The sequence below is a fragment of the Vombatus ursinus genome, unplaced genomic scaffold (assembly GCF_900497805.2).
Source record: "Vombatus ursinus unplaced genomic scaffold, bare-nosed wombat genome assembly UNPS02010461.1, whole genome shotgun sequence".
NCBI lineage: Eukaryota > Metazoa > Chordata > Mammalia > Diprotodontia > Vombatidae > Vombatus > Vombatus ursinus.
In genome coordinates this window covers 9,049,103-9,065,867 of record NW_020950239.1, presented here as the reverse complement: position 1 = coordinate 9,065,867, position 16,765 = coordinate 9,049,103, and the positions used below count along the sequence as shown (strand labels likewise).

At 39.6% G+C, this 16,765-nt stretch overlaps 1 protein-coding gene across 1 annotated transcript in view; it reads right to left on the bottom strand.

Annotated features, from left to right (window-relative positions):
- Positions 1-14,149, bottom strand: part of FAM47E (family with sequence similarity 47 member E) — a 57,808-nt gene extending 43,659 nt beyond the window's left edge. The window contains exons 1-2 of the mRNA XM_027854629.1: positions 13,990-14,149; positions 6,549-6,918 (exon numbers count right to left, since the gene is read on the bottom strand). Of these exons, the coding sequence (XP_027710430.1) occupies positions 6,549-6,918; positions 13,990-14,063 (444 nt within the window). The 5' untranslated portion in view covers positions 14,064-14,149. The remainder of the gene's footprint in view (positions 1-6,548; positions 6,919-13,989) is intronic.
- Between the last annotated feature and the right edge of the window lie 2,616 nt (positions 14,150-16,765).

Here is a 16,765-nt window from a genome sequence, read left to right as displayed (position 1 = left end):
AGCCTAATTTCTTCCAGACTACTTTCCAGTTTTTCCAACAGTTCTCATCAAAAGATAAGATTCCTGGGTAATTTATGTTTTGATGACCACGTTTCTAATCACTTTGGAAGCAACCCTGAAAGGTAATTGACCCTGTGAGGCATATCTAGTAGAACAGTGTTGGTACAGATGGAGAAAAGCAAATTTGGTCATAGTATGTGTGGGTATCAATGGTGTGGAGAAGTTTAGTAAAGAAATCATAGAAGCCAACTTTAGGCTACTAGGAAGGAGACTCTGCCTCTTTAGTTAGTGCTCTGAGAAGTTATACCTATTATTGCTAACCAACCACTCACAGAGCAGGCAAACCAGCCTAAATGAAACAGCAAGGCATTCTGAGGGAGAAGGAAGGCAGGAAGGTGGAAGGAGGGAAGGAAAGAAGGAAAAAAACATTTATTGAGTGCCTATTGTGTGCAGACCACTGTGCTAAGCACTTTACAAATATTATCTCATTTGATCCTTACCACAACCTTGCAAGGAAATTAAGGTAAAAAGAGATTAAGTGATTTGCCCAGGTGCAGATAGTAACCTGTCTTCCTCAAACCTTACTCCTCAACATATACTCTTCCATCCAGTGACGCTGGCCTTCTGGCCTTTCCATGAACAAGACACTCCATCTCACAGTTCTGGGCATTTTCTTTGGCTCTCCCCCATGCCCAATATACTCTTTCCTCCTCATCTGTGCCTACTGGCTTTCCTGACTCCCTTAAAGTTTGACTAAAATCTACTAGAAGCCTTTCCTAACCCCTCTTAATTCTAGTGCCTTCCCTCTGTCGATTATATCCCATTTATCCTGCATATAGCTTGTTTGTACATAATTATTTGCTTGAAGTCTGTGCATTAGATTATGAGCTCCTTGAGGGCAGGAACTGCCTTTTGCCCCTTTTTGTACCCCTAACGTTTAGCACAGTGCTGGGAACATAGGAGGTGCTAAATAAGTGTTTATTAGACTGACTAACTGAGCCTTAGTCCCCTGACTAAGCCAATCAAATCTCAAGATCAGTTTTAATTCTTTTTAAGTACAATGCCTCCTCTGGAGGGGAGGAGTGTATGGAAAAGATGGCTTGTACCTACACAGAATTCTGAGTTTTAGAGTTTTTCACTTCTCATGAGATGAGAAAAGGTCAGATTATTGGAAACAGGGCAAGGTTGAAAGATGAGCATGAAAAAGAGAAAAATCTCTAAGCCAATTAATTCTTGAAGAATATTTATCTTTTAAGGAAAAACTAGTCTAACTTGCATGGGAAGAGGGGTTAAGATGTTGCTTCTTCCATAACAGAGAAGGAAAGAACAGGTGAAAATAGGATAGGGGTTAGGTGTGCAACACCTCACTGGAACTGAAGGAAAGGGGACTGAAATCTAGCTGGACCTTGAGAAGTTGCTTTAGGCAAAAACCAAGCATAGTAGAAAAATGTGAATCCACTTGGATAGATCCACATGGAGACACATCTAGGATGAGTCCCTCTAAAAAAGAGAAAGAGAGAATAGCAAGTTTGGAATGCAAACACACTGAGATGGAAGATATTCGGGAAGAAGAGAAGCAAAAGGCAATAAGCCTAAAAGAACACATGATCTCTACACAAGCAAAAGCCATTTATCTAAAATATGCAGAGACAATTTAAGGATTATGTCTCCCCGAAGAATATGACAAACCCGAAAACCATAATGCTGGAAATAATACAGGAAAATTGCCCAGAACTTCTGAATGCAGAAAACAAAGTACCATTCAAAGGAATACACAGATCACCTCTGGGGGGTAAAACCCCAAACCTTATACATCAAATTCCCAGATACAGAGTTGTTAAATTTAATAATGCTAATGACAACTGTTTCTGCAGACAGCCAGGAAAAAGAACTTCAAATAAAAAGGAAAGAAAATTCAAATAATACTGAATTATTCTGCATCTACTAAAAACCACAGAAGGTGTGGAATAATTTTTTGAAAAATTAAAGGAGCTCAAGATGCAAACCTAAATGACATAGCCTGCAAATCTGAACCTAATCATTAACAAAAGGAAAGACATTCAATAAAAGAGGGGTATTTGAAGCATTCCTGCAAAAAAAATCCCCAAAACAAAAACAGAAATACACAAATGATTCAACTTACAAATACCCCAAACCACAGAAATACAAGAAAGGTAAACAAATAGAGCTATCAAGGTAAGAATAAGCAATGAAATAAGTTGCCCATCTTTACTATTTTTTTTAAATCAAAAGAGAAAGACTAACCTGTGGTCTAAAAAATAGCAACAGAGAGACCATTAAGAAAAAAAAAATAAGTACACAAGGGTTATGAAAGCAGGATTTAAAGAAATAGGAGAAGAAACTAGTAGGAACAGGTCAGAAATACTATTTTTAATAGACATTACACCTCACAACTTCTCCAACAGGTAAATCAATGTATTTTGTGGAATTAAATTGTAGTGTGGGCAACTGGGTGGCATAGTGTATAACACTGGCCTCCTGGTTGTTCCACAACTCTTCTTCCTGAATTAAAATCCAGCCTCAATCATTTACTAGCTGTGTGACCCTGGGAAAGTCACTTAGTCCTGTTTGCCTCAGTTTCCTCATCTGTAAAATGAGCTGGAAAAAGGAATGGCAAACCACTCAGGATTTTTACCAAGAAAACCCCAAATGGATTCCCAAAGGGTTGAATACAATAGAAACAACTGAACAACAACAACAAAAATTGCAGAATGGAAGAGTATATAAATGGAAAGTGGAGAGGTAGAGGATAAAAGGGAATGTGTGATGTATAATAATCAAATCCATAGGTGAATAATGCCAAAGATGAATTCCTATAGTCTTTCAGCAGGAATAGATGCTACAGGAGAATGGGAGAGGTCTCATAAGAGTGAGATTGAAACAGGGGAAATGAAATAGGGAGATCTTATCCTGATAAAGGAGAGATGAATGCAATGAAGATCAATCTTGGGGTCTGGCAGTCACGGCATACTCCTTTAATTCCTGTTAACGTGAAGGTTGAAGCTGGTGGATCTCTTGAGTTCATGAGTTCTGCAACAGGCTATGCCAATTGAGGTGTCCGCACTAAGTCTGAGCCCCAAACCAGCTTGCCTAAGGATGGAGCGAATTGGCCCACATCAGAAATAGAGCAGGTAAAAGCTTCCATACCAGTCAATAGAGGGGTTGGGCTCATAAATTGCCACTGTACATCAAGCTCGGGTGACAGAGAAGTCTTAACTTTATTCTCCAATCCCAGGACAGAAGAGGTGTATATATATATATATATATATATATGTAATGGGAAATAGACTTTGAAATGGGTCTAATCATGGGGGGAGTTGGTTCAGAAGGAAACCACTTTCTCTGGGAGAGTGTTGTGCCCCCATGGACAACATCTTGCCCCACGAAAAGAGAAATTTGAGTTCTGGCAGCCAACTGGCAACCATAAGGATGAAAGGACATGGGTCCAAAGAGGAAATTACATGGCAAATGAGAAAGAGAGGAGGGCAGAGGATGGAACTGGACCACATGATTTGGGATATGGGCTGATTTCGACCATGGAGCATAATTCTCTTTTTATTACTTTCTTCACACTTCTAAGAGTGAGGCACAACAAGAAAAGAGATGGGTCAGCAAGTTCTAGAATAGCAAACAATAACATGGAAATTGGTTAAAAGGAGCTCAAACTGATCATCTCAAAAGTTTTAATTCCATGAAGAACAGAAAGAAACTGAAGAATGGATAAATAGGTATATGGATCATAAATCAATGAATGATAGTTCAGAGTGGAAAGAATTAGAAGGAAATTAATCAAGGGAACAAGATGAATAAATTCTCTTTAGAAAAAGGAGCAGGAAAAGAAAAAAGTGAATAAAATTTGTTGGAAGGGAGGAGAGGAGGTGGAGATTTTTAACTAACCATTTAAATGAGAAAGCAAAAGAAGGGAAACATGAGAAGAAGAATTGGATAGTTAAATAGAATAAAGAAAAGGTGATCAATGAAGTACAACTCCAAAGCTAGTGGAAAGATTGACAAACAAGGCAGGAGGTGAGGGGAGAAGAGAATCTGTGCAAATCATTGATTAAGCAAAATTAATAATGAGGAACTGACTTGTTCACTCAATACTTGTGTAGATTCAATTACAAAATATTTCTTTTAAAAAAAGAACAGTTTTAATAGTTGGAGGAGTATTCAGTGTTTATGGCTGTACTGTACCAACTCAATAAAAATGACAGTACTACTCAAGTTACAGTTAATGCTATACTAGTCAAACTACCAAAAAGATACTTTTCAGAGTTAGAAAAAATAATACAATTCATTTGGAGGAACAAAAGATATAGAATATCAAGGAAAATAGTGAAAAAGGCAGAAATAAAGAAGAAAATGGAACTTCTAGGTTTCAAGCTATATTATAAAGTAGCAATGATCAAAATCACTTGATATTGGTTAAAAAAAGAGAAAAGTAGATGAATAGAATAAACTAGATAAGGAAGAATCAGAAATAACTGAACTCAACAACTCATTATTATATAAACCTGAAAACATATGTCATCTGGGAAAGAACTCCCTATTTGATGAGAAGTCATAGACAAACTGGAAAGCAATCTGTTAGAAATTAGACCCAGATCAAAACCTTACACGATATTCCCCATTAAATGAATATTAAAGATCATACCATAAAAAAATTAGTTGAGGGGCAGCTAGGTGGTGCAGTGAATAGACCACAGGCCCTGAAGTCAGGAGGACCTGAGTTCAAATCCAGCCTCAGACCAAACACTTGACACTTAACTAGCTGTGTGACCTTGGACAAGTCACTTAACCCCAACTGCCTAATTAAAAAAAAATTAAGTTGAGAGACATATATATTTCAGAACTATGGGTATGGAATGAAATATTAACTATAGAAATAATTTTAAAAGATAAAATAGACTATTTTGATTACATAAAATTAAAAAACTTTTGTGCAAACAAAATTAAAACATGTAAAATAACAAGAAAATATGTCAACTTGGAAAAATCCTTGTAGTCAAATATTTCTTATAAACATTTGATATCCAAAATAAAAAGACAAATAATAGCAATACATATAACCAAAAACTATTCTCCAATAGATAAGTAGCCAAAGAATACGAACAAAAGTTCTCAAAAGAATTGCAACAACCATACGAGAGAATGATCTAAATCACTAATAATGAAAGAAATGGAAATCAAAATAACCCTGAGGTTGCACTTCATATCCAGCAAGTTGGCAAAGATGATAAAAGAAAACAGGAGTCAATGTTGGAGGGGCTGGGGAAAGACAGGCACGCTAATACGTTGTCAGTGGATCTATGAAGATACAACTATTCTGGAAAGCAACTTGTAATTATGCAAAAGAAATGATTAAAATTTCTAGAGCTCTTGACTCAGAGATCCCATTTTAGGCATATGTAATATGGACATTATTGATAAAAAGAAAGGCTTCGATGTCAAATACCTAATAATATTTACATCACTTTTTGTGGCAGCAAAGAATCGGAAACAATCTAAATGCTTACCGATTAGGGAGTAGCTAAACAAATTATGGTATGAATGCAATGGAATACAACTGTTATAAGAAATGACAAATTCAATGAATACAGAGAGGCATGAAAAGAGCTATGTGAAGTGAAGCAAAGTGAAACAAACAGAGCCAGGAAAATAATGTACACACAACTATAACATGTAAATGGAAAGAACAGCCACAAAATGCTTGAAATAAAATGTTATGAAATTATAAAGAACTATCTGGGTCCCAAAGAACAGATGCCTTCCTTTGCCCCTTGTAGAGTTTGGGGATCCAAGGGGTGGAACATTACATATGATATCAAATTTTTTCTGATGTATTAATTGGTTTTGCTGATTTTTCTCCCTTTTTTTCCTCTTTTTCTTTCTTTTCTTTCTTTTTTTAATCTTTGTTATAAATGATGGCATTCCAGAAGGAAAGAGGAGAGAGATACAAGGGGAAATCAAAATGATGAAAAAGCAAAATATATCAATAAATTCTCTTTAAAAAAAAAAAAAAGAAACCTGGTTATTTATTATTTAATACCTGTTACCTGGTTGTTGTGAGGGAAAAAAATTATAAAATGCTATCTAGATGTCAGCTTTCAACAAAGCTGTAGAAAAAATATGCCTTCCCTCCCCCAACCAAATAAAAAAATTGAACTTTTTTTTTTGTTTTTTGGTGAGGCAATTGGGGTTAAGTGACTTCCCCAAGATCACACAGCTAACCTTTTTTTTTTTTTTTTTTTTTTAAGAAAAATCAACTGGTCTTCTACTGTAACTTTACAGCCCTCACCAACCCTCTCAGCAAAGAGGAGTGAAGGGTGTGATCACTGCCACTTAAGAGCAGCAAAGAGGAGAAGACTGTGTGATCCAGCTTGTCTAACCACTCTTTCCTCCCTCCCCTGAAGTCTGTTCCCTTCAGGGAAATCGGCTAGCCATCCAAGCGAGTAGCACGTCTATGGCCACAGTAATACCCTGGCACATTCAAAGCAGGAGGGAGAAAACGAGAATGAGATCGCTACCTCTAGAGGCAAACTTTCTTCCAAGTTGGGGTAGAGAGCCAGAGGATGCTGGGCCAGGAAATACTCGATCTTGTCCGCGTTCTCCTTATGAATTTTCTGGGTCTGGGAGAGCCTTGAAAATAACTCTGAGATCGCCATCGCCTTTGGCTGCTTCTTCTGGACAGTGAGATCTTTTTTGTGGCAAATGAGGGGGAAAAGGGGCTCTTTTGGCCGATGAGTCATGATGTCCTTATAGGAAGGGGCACCGCCTTTCCCGAAGTCATCCACACCACTTTTGAGGAAGATCCACCGCTGGCTGTTGAGAGCATCTGGGAATTTTAGACCTTTTTTGCAACTTCTGAAGTATTTGGAAGGCAGTCTCTTTCTGTACCTGGAAAACATGGCATTTGATTACTATATACAATAAATGTACAGGGGGAAGGGAGAGAAGTGGGAGATGACACCAGAGGGGGTGAAATGGGAACCCAAGGAAGGGTAGGGGCCTTTCTTGTCCCCACAAAACATCTCTCTAGAATACTAAACATTGATATTGAGAGGCATTGTGGTACAGAGTGGAAGTCAAGACATCTGGTTTAAAATCCTCCTTCAGGAATTTACTAACCGTATGGTCATGGGTAAGTCATTTAACATCCCAGAGCCTCAGTTTCCTCTTCTGAAAAATGGAGATAATAAGATGTGCCACAGGCTTGTTGCAAGGAAAGCAGTATACTTATAGAAATCATAAAATGCTATGTGAATACTCAGATTCCGGTTACATTTCTTAAGCACCTGTTACAAGCAATCACTGTGTTACAAGCAAACACTGGGGATATGAAAATAACAATCTTGGCAGCTCACATTTATATAGCACTTAGAGAGTGTTAGAGCCAGCTAGCTTGTACAGTGGATAGAGGGCTGGACCTCAGTCAGGAAGACTGGAGACACTTACTAGCTGTGTGGCCCTGGCAAGTCACTTCACCTCTGCTTACCTTAGTTTCCTCATCTGTAAAATGAGGATGCTAACAGCCCCTAACTCCTCGGGTTATTATGAGAATCAAATGAGATAAGATCTGTAAAGTGCTTTGCCAACCTCAAAGTACTCTATATTATTAAAAGTCCTCCTCCTCCTTCTTCTTCCTATTATTACTATTATCACAGTGCTAACTATTATTATTATTATCTCATTTAATCCTCACAACAACCTTGGGAAGGTAGGATCTATTATTTTTCAAAGATGAAAAATGACATGATCTTATTCCTTAAAGGGCTTACAATTAATGGGGGGGGGGGGGCTGAGGGAATGTCACATTTAAAAAGGGTAATGCAGTGGACTGAGTATTGGACCTGGAGTCCCAAACACCTGAATTCAAATCTGACCTTACTTCTTAGCAGTATGACCTTGGGCAAATCACTTAACCTCCCTCAGCCTTAGTTTCTTCATCTATAAAATGGGGTGGGAACAGTCCCTACCTCATAGGGTTATTGTGAGGACCAAATGAGATAGTGTATAAAAAGCCCAAAGTGTTAAGAAATAATATAAGTGCTAGCTATTATTATAAATGTGTATAAAATATGATAAAAGATGAGAGTGGTAAGGATAAAGGAGAGAGTCTGACAAAATATTTAGGAAGGGATGGATGATTTTTAGTTTCCTCCAGGGAGGAGGCAGCACCTAAAATGAGCCTTGAAGAGAATTCCAACAGACAGAGAAAAGTGGGGAGAGTTTTCCAGGAATAAGGGGTGGCCGAAGCAGATTCAGGAGCATTCAAGGTTAGGTTAGGGACTAGTTAGCAGTCTAATACATGTGAAACAAGGCTAATAATCTATATTGGAGCCAAATTTGGGGGTGGAAGGCCTTAAATTACTGAGCAGAACAGTAATATTGTCAGCTATGTGCCTTAGGAAGATTATTTTAGCAGCTGCGTCAAGGGTCAAGAAGTAGGTCTGTGGATGGACTATGTTCCCACAAGGCTTGGGGACCATCTTACTTGCTGGGAGAAAATTATCCAGAATCCATTTCTCAGAACAATGGTTACTTGTTGTTCATGCTCAAAAAGGACCAAAATGACACGACTATGTTGGGGTCAAGGTACACTGTGTTGACTGTGGCTGATCAGAGCTCAGAAGGCTCTCCCACACGTCAGGCACAAAAAATCCACGCTAGAGGGAGGCGGGGAGGGCGGGGAGAAACATTTAAAACTCAAAAGCTTACGGAAGTGATTGCTGATAAATTAAAATAAGTTAATAAAAGAAGTCCATGTTAACATTTGGAGTGGAGACTGCTCTAAATGTGCACATGTCACATGTCTTTTGAGCTACGGCAATTCTGCTTTGCTCATAGAGCACAGCGCCTTCTCTGATGTAGGCACGTTGTGCTGGGCAGTCCTGTGCCAATGTCTCCCATGTCTCACAATCGATTCCAAAGTTCTTCAGAGAGACCTTGAGAGTGTCCCTGTACCCCTTCTGACCTGTGTGAGCTCTCACCCTCCGTGAGTTCTCTCTAAAATAGTCTTTTAGGCAAACATACATTTGGCATTTGAACAACATGGCCAGCCCATTGGAGGTGCGCTCTCTGCAGTAGAGTTTGAAGGCCCGGCAATTCAGCTGGAGAAAGGACCTCAGTGTCTGTATCTGATCCTGCCAGCTGATCTTCAGAATCTTCCTAAGACAATTCAAATGGAAGCGATTCAGTTTCCTGGCATGGCGCTGGTAGACTGCCCAGGTTTCACAGGCGTACAACAATGGCTCCGTAGACCTTCAGTTTGGTGGTCAGTCTAATACCTCTTCTCCCCCACGCTTTCCTTCAGAGCCTTCCAAACACTGAGCTAGTTCTGGCAATGCGCACATCAACTTCATTATCAATGGGCACATCCCTTGAAAGTATACTGCGAAGGTAAGTGACCTTATCCATAGCACTCAATATTTCTCCATTTGCTGTAACCTATGGTTCCATGTATGTATGATGTGACGCTGGCTGGTAGAGAATCTGGGTTTTCTTGTTGTTATTTGTGAGGCCAAAATTAGCACAAGCAGCAGAGAATCAATCCCTGTACATCTCAACCTCAAAGGCTGCACTGAGTATACACCGTTTGCAAACAAAAAGTCACACACCAACTCTCCCTTCACTTTAGTCTTGGCTTATAGCCTTGCAGCCTCTCAGAAAGATATGCATGAGCGGGCCACTTGTCGATGTCACTCAGTTAGTAGTATTCCGATTGGGAGGAAGCATTTCTAGCATGAGCAGTTTAAAAAAGGAAATAAGAATCTTATGATGGTGCAGAAGGAGACAGAGACAGTGTTAGCCAGAAAGCACAGGTGCAGGATTGGGGAATGAGAGACAGAGAAAGAAACAGCATTCAGATCTAGACTGTGCAACAATCATGGATGCAGGCTGTCCGAATTGGGTTGGCATAGACAGAGATGGCAAAGACAGAGACAGGTGGAAGTGGTATGGAACTAGGCCAGATGTCTTAAACCTTCAGGGCCCAAGAACACAACATACACCAGCTGTTAGACCAAGATTGAAAGGGCAGTGATGATGCAGAGACGATTAAAGTTGACATTCTCTAAGCCCCTGCCATGAGTGATCTGACTACGTCTCTCTCTCATTTTGCTGAAGAAACTGAAGAATTGGGTATCTGTGACCAAATTCAATTCCTTCTTATTTACCTTGTTTACATTAATTTTTTTATTCTGAATTTAATGAACTCCAAAAACAGAGAACATTTATGTGTATGAAGTAGACTAGAAAATGAGGGTTATATTGCAACCATGACTCCCTAGTAAGTTTGCTTTTTTTAGTGTATATAATAAATTCAACATGTTGCTTTCAAAGCTGTTGTGATTGTGTTTCCTTCTGAATTTCCAAGCGTTGTTCTCTTCTGTGCCTTTCTAAAAAAAAATAGTGGTATGTTGGGTTTTTTTAGGGGGGGGGACAGTTGGCAGTACTATCGATAGCTCCCCTCCTCCCTCTAAGTTTTTCCTACCCCCCAACCATTAAAAAAGGGAATCGGAATCCTTGTAATTGTAATGAGTTTGAACTCTGGCCACAGGGAGTCAAAGAGGCCTGTGTTGGCAGGGATGTGTTTAGATAAATAAGAGCTAGTCCTGTGTCTCTAAGAGACTGTGAAATCCACCTCGGATTGGAACACAAATAGAGAACTTCTAAGCAATCTCGATGCAAACACCAGCACTTAGTAGAAAGTAAGAAATGTAAACATAGGGGTCAAGAGGAACCTAGAAAGGGAAATACATTTAAGCAATTAGAAGAGTCTGCTTCTTTCCAATATGACTAATGGGAAAATATGTTTAATAGGAATGTATATGCAGAGCCTATATCGGATTGCATGCCATCTTGGGAAGGGAGACGGGGAGGGAGGGGGAGAAAATTTAAAACTCAAAAGTTTATGGAAGTCAATGTTGAAAACTAAAAATAAATTAATGTAAAAAAAAGAAGAGTGTAAAGTTAACAAGTCAATAAGCGTTTATTAAGCACCTGTTGTGTGCCATGTACTATGACAGGATCTAGGGATACAAATAAAGGTTAAAAAATAGTCTCTGGCCTCGAGGAGATCACATTCTAACGAAGGAGACAACATTCAAATAACTATATACATACAATACACACATATGCATATATAACTATATATGTATATATATGTCTATGTATGTGTGGGCAGTTAGGTGGCGCAGTGGATAGAGCACTGGGCTTGGAATCAGGAAGACTCATCTTCATGAGTTCAAATCCAGCCTCAGACATTTACTAGCTGTGTCACCCTGGGCAAGTCACTTAACCCTGATGGCCTCAGTTTTCTCATCTGTAAAATGAGCTAGAGAAGGAAATGGTAAACCACTCCAGTACCTTTGCCAAGAAAACCCCAAATGGGGTCATGAAGAGTCAGATGCAACTGAAATGACTAAAAAAAAAAACCCAACCCAAAAAACCATATTATATATGTATGTATGTATGTATATATGTATATGTATATATATACATACACACATACATATACATACATATATCACATGGATATGAATATGAATGTATGTATGTATATGTATAAAGTAATCTTCCTAAAGCTCAGATCTGACCAAGAATACTTTGACTTTTAAAACTCTTTGTAACCTGGTCCCTTCCAGTCTCCTTATACCTTTGTCCCCTCTATGTACTCTATGATCTAGTGATACTGGCCTCTTTGCTGTTTCTCAACAATCACACTCCATCTCTCGACTCCATGCATTTTTAATGGCTGTCTCTCATTGCTATAATGCTCTCCTCCACCTCCTAGCCTCCCTGGATTACTTCAAGTCTTATCTAAAATTCTACCTTCCAGGTTCCCCTTAATGCTATTAATATATGTGTGTATGTAGGTATACCTATATGTGTGTACACACATATTGTACACTCATATATGTGCATTGCACACATATCAACAACATGTATCTGCGTATGTATATATACATTAATAGCACAAGTATTCATATATATGTATAATATGTGTATTATATGTAACTGGGAAATAAGAAATACAGGAAATGAAGTATAGAAATCTATCCTGCCCTACAGGAAAATAAAAGGGGAAGGGGATAAGAGAAGGGGGGGGAGAGATAGAAGGGAGGGCAGATTAGGGGACGGGGTATTCAGAATGCATGCCATCTTGGGGTGGGAGGAGAGATGAGATGGGGAGAAAATTTGGAACTCAAAATCCTGTGGAAGTGAATGTTGAAAACTAAAAATAAATAAATTTTTTAAAATTTGAAAAAAAGAAAAAAAATGTGTATGTATGAGAAAGAAAAACCAACAACCTTCCTCTACACTATACCCTTTGATTCCCAGGACCTGCACTCCCAAAGCCGACTTCTTTGGTGAGATTATTCACTTCACTGAGTTGGAATTTTATTTTGTTTCTGAACCAGAGACCTTTTACTCTTGGATGTTTTATTATGTATCCTAATCTTTATAACTTCCATGATTTTTGCTTTATTGCTTGCTTGGATAAATAAGTTTGTTCCCTATCTGTTGTGTTTAGTCTAAGGAACTTTGGGTGGGAATTAAGTTGACCAAGAATAAACTAGCTGTTATCATCCCTTTGAGGGCATTTATCCTAGACTCCTAAAAGAACTTTGTACTCCTAGAATGCACATATCTGATATGTTTGAGAGATATCATTCTAGCCCAATATCCCTATTGGAGATAAGCATGGCTGATTAAGCCCCAGTCCTCCCCAAAGTGGAAAATGCATCTCCCTTGGAAACAAGAATTTCAGATCTTATCTATGTAAACATATCCTTAGAGTAAGTTCTGCCCCAACTTTAAAAAACACTGCAGTTGCAATTATAAAAATTATAAATTTATAGTTTTCCATATATATATTTTCCTCACAACAACTCAGAAAAATAGGAAGAACAAGTGAAATGGGGACTTCCTCTTTAGAGTTGGCTATAAATGAGAGACTATAGGTGGCTCTTCTCAGGCGCTTTGCAATCTAAGGTTGGATGACTGCTTCCAGCAGTTACAGGTTGACTACATGGATTCAGATAAAAGTGCTGTAGAAATATCAGTTATTACTGCGATTGTTACTGTTACTATTATTTCCAAAAGCATCGACTATTAATAATGACATTATTATTATTATTATTATTAAGTCGATTATTTATAATAATAATAAGTTACTTGCTCCAGGGTAGTATGGGTGCGGAGTGGAAGGATAGGTTGTTGTTAGGCTAAAATGAGAAGATATTGATAAAGCACTTGGCAAACCTTAAGGCGCTAAATAAATTCGAGCTATTATTGAAACCGAGCCTTACAGCAGCGCCTGGGGGAGCGATGGATAAGAGCATCGGCCCTGGAGTCAGGAGGACCTGAGTTCAAATCCAGCCTTAGACACTTGACACTAGTTGTATGACCCTGGGCAAGTCACTTAACCCCACTGCCAAAACAAACGAACAAATAAAACCAAGCCTTACAGCTCCAAGTCCAATGTCCTTTCCACAATTGGATCACAGAGTCGTAGATGCAGATCATTTTAATAGATGAGGAAATGGAGACCAAGGGAGATTAAGTGACTTGCACCACTGGAGATATTTTTATTTGAACCCAGCTTAATGTTAATGGTAGCATTATCATAACACTGAGGAGGGTGACAGGCAGAGAAGTCTGTCTCCTGAATCTCCAGCCAGGGAGCGTCCCATCCCTCTCTCTCCCCAGTCCTCGACACTCTCAAGCCGTGTCCCACAGCATGAACCCTCCTCGGTGGCATCCTCATTTTTTTTGGGGGGGGGGTGAGGCAATGAGGTTAAGTGACTTGTCCAGGGTCACACAGCTAGTTAAGTGTCAAGTGTCTGAGGCCGGACTTGAGCTCAGGTCCTCCTGACTCCAGGGCCACAGCTCTATCCACTGCACCACCTGGATGCCCCTGGCATCCTCCTTTCTCACCACGAGCCTAAAGGTTCCTTTGCTTACCAAGGCTTAAGGTCCTTGAAGTCGTGGATGGAGCACAGAGACTGCACTTTGGGCACCTCCCTGTTATTCATCATCGCTGCCTCCTTCTTCCCTCCTCCTCCTCTTCCTTCACTCTCTCCCTGCAGCAGCTGAACCCTCCCTGGCTGCGGTAAAGCTCGCGTTCCTAGATGTTTCTGGACCTTCAGCCACCGCTGAGCCTAAGTTTACCACAAGAAGACGAAAGTTGGCCCTGTCGCTAGGAGACGGTTACTACAGCAACAGACCACCACTGGTGTTCCAGTTCTTTGAAGGAAGAAGTATCCGGTTTACTGTGCTATGCTTTCCCTTCCCTGGGCTTGGATGGATGTTTTTCCTGGTCCCATTTTTCCTTCCTTTCTTCTTCATCTGTCCATTGTTGGTTGTTGCAGTGATTGCTAGAGTTGTTTTTGTAGCAGCAAAGTTAACTTAAAAAGTCTTACATTTTAGTTTTATTTTGGGGGTTTTTTTCTGTGGGGGATGGGGGTGAATGCTTAGAGAGGATGAATGATAAAAAAATTAAGACTAAAGACTGAAGGGTCATGTAATCCAATTGCCTCAATTTATAGATGAGAAAACCAAGAACTAGAGAATAGAAATAAGGCTCTCTGATTCCAGATACTGGGAGTTGTTGTATTTTGGGGCGGGGGAGGTGTTTTGTTTTTTGGTTTTTATCCCATTTGTTTTTATTGTACCGTACCTCATGATCACACAGCAAACAGCGACAGAAATGGGGATTCTGCTTAGAAGACCATGACACTTTTAAATGTTGTGAAGGACTGTAGTTTCATGGATTGGAAACTGGATTTCATCTTCTTTTGCACACATTCCTTTTTCTTCTCCATGGTGAAGAGGAGAAACTGCTCCATGAGTATATTTGGTGTCCTATTTCAAGACTTAAGTGAAATCTTGATTCCCTCAGGATGAGCACACACCCTGCCTCCACCAATGCACCACACCCCCATCCAACACGAGGTACAGAATCCTGGAGAAGAGATTTCTATGCTCTTGTCCAAACTATACCTGAATAAAAAACCACTTTACAAACTTCCTTTAAAAGTAGCTATTCACTAGCTGTGTGGCCCTAGGCAAGTCACTTGACCCCAATTGCCTAAAAAAAATAAAGTAGCTATTCAGATTTTATTTGGGAACCTCTACCTCTAGCAAACTCGCTAACTCCCAAGACAGTCCATCAGTTTTGAACAGGTCTAATTGTCAGGAAATTGTTCGTTTGGCTGTTTGGGGTCTCCCCATGGCCCTTAAGTAGAAGGAGTTTGATTGGAACACGCCCAAACCACCATGTGTAAGACTGGGTCTTTAGGGGCTATCCAATGGAACACAGGTCAGATTGAACAGAGCTCCTGGGATACTCCTGGTGGCATATGTGACTTAGCAATGAAGAGTGAAGGACTTGCAGTTTGGGATGACCACACAATGCCTTTATTGGTTCTTTGATTCCAGTGGGTTAGAAGAGAGAAGGTAGATTGCATCAAAGAGATTGGAGGGTGAGCTAGGAAAAGCAGCCCATTCAGTAGACTTTCAAAGGACCAACTGTCTCTTGGCCCCTCTCACCGTCTGTTGGTTGAGCTGGTGGGGACTTTGCAAACCTCTCTTTTGGACTTTCTATAAAGGGGGAAGGAACTCCTTTCCACTAAAGCATCTACAGTGGCTGCTTACACACAGCAGTGGCCACACGTGTTGTCTACACAAGTCTGAGCTTAGTCTTTGAATCCTTGCCTGTTTCTTCCGCTTGTTTCTTTCCCTGAACACAGGTGACTAAACAGTGATCATGAGAGACGAATTTCTTGGAAGTGGCTACTTTGGGAGTTAATGGGTCTTGCTCATAATCCAAAGCTGGACCAATATAGATTGAGGATGGTACCTGTCCCTAGGGGTGGCAAGCCTGAGGCTGTGCACTAAGCAAGGAGCAGGAAAAGAAGCAAGCAGCAGTAGTATGCCTTTAACTCTGGCAGCAGAGCAGCCTCTGAGTTCCATTTCCCAGCCCAATCTAAAGTCTGAAGAAGAATAAGCAGGGAAGGTAGCTAAGATCAAGGGGGAGTCCACAATTCTGTAACTAAACTTGCAAAGTCTTTCAGCTAGCTGATGGTAGTTGGGTCCAGCAGCAGTCCAACCAGGGGCAGGTCCACAGCTGTGATGCTCAGACCCAAACATAGGTCAGATGTTTGCTAAGCTCAATCCAAAGAGGCAGCAAGATCAGTCAGCTTTAGGTACAAAGAAAGGGAAAGGGAGGAAGGGAAACAAGTATTTGTTAGGCATCTACTATATGTCAGACAATATTTGTAAAGTAAATTGATTTACAAATATCTCATTTGAAAGACTGCGGGTCTTTATGTCCTTGAAGAACAAAGCATACAAGACCCAGAGAAAGCAACAGAAAGACTCAGATACAAAATATAAAACAGGACTAATCAAAGCCCAGACATTCCCTATAGAAGTACCCAGATCCTGGCCCTAACACAAAATCTGAAGTTAGAAAAGTAAGACAGAATGAATAAGTAAATAAAAAAAAGAATCCCATGAAAAAGCTAGATAAAAATTTAAAAAAGAAAAAGAGTTATCATGGAGATCGGGAAACCAGATGCAAAGTCAAAAGATGGAAAAAAATAGAAAATAATGTAAGGTATCAAATATCTGAAACAACTAACAGGGAAAACAAATAAAGAAGAGACAATTTTAAAATCCCTGGACTACTTGAAAGCCATGACCAAAGAAAGATCCTATAATCAAAATTTCAAAAAAA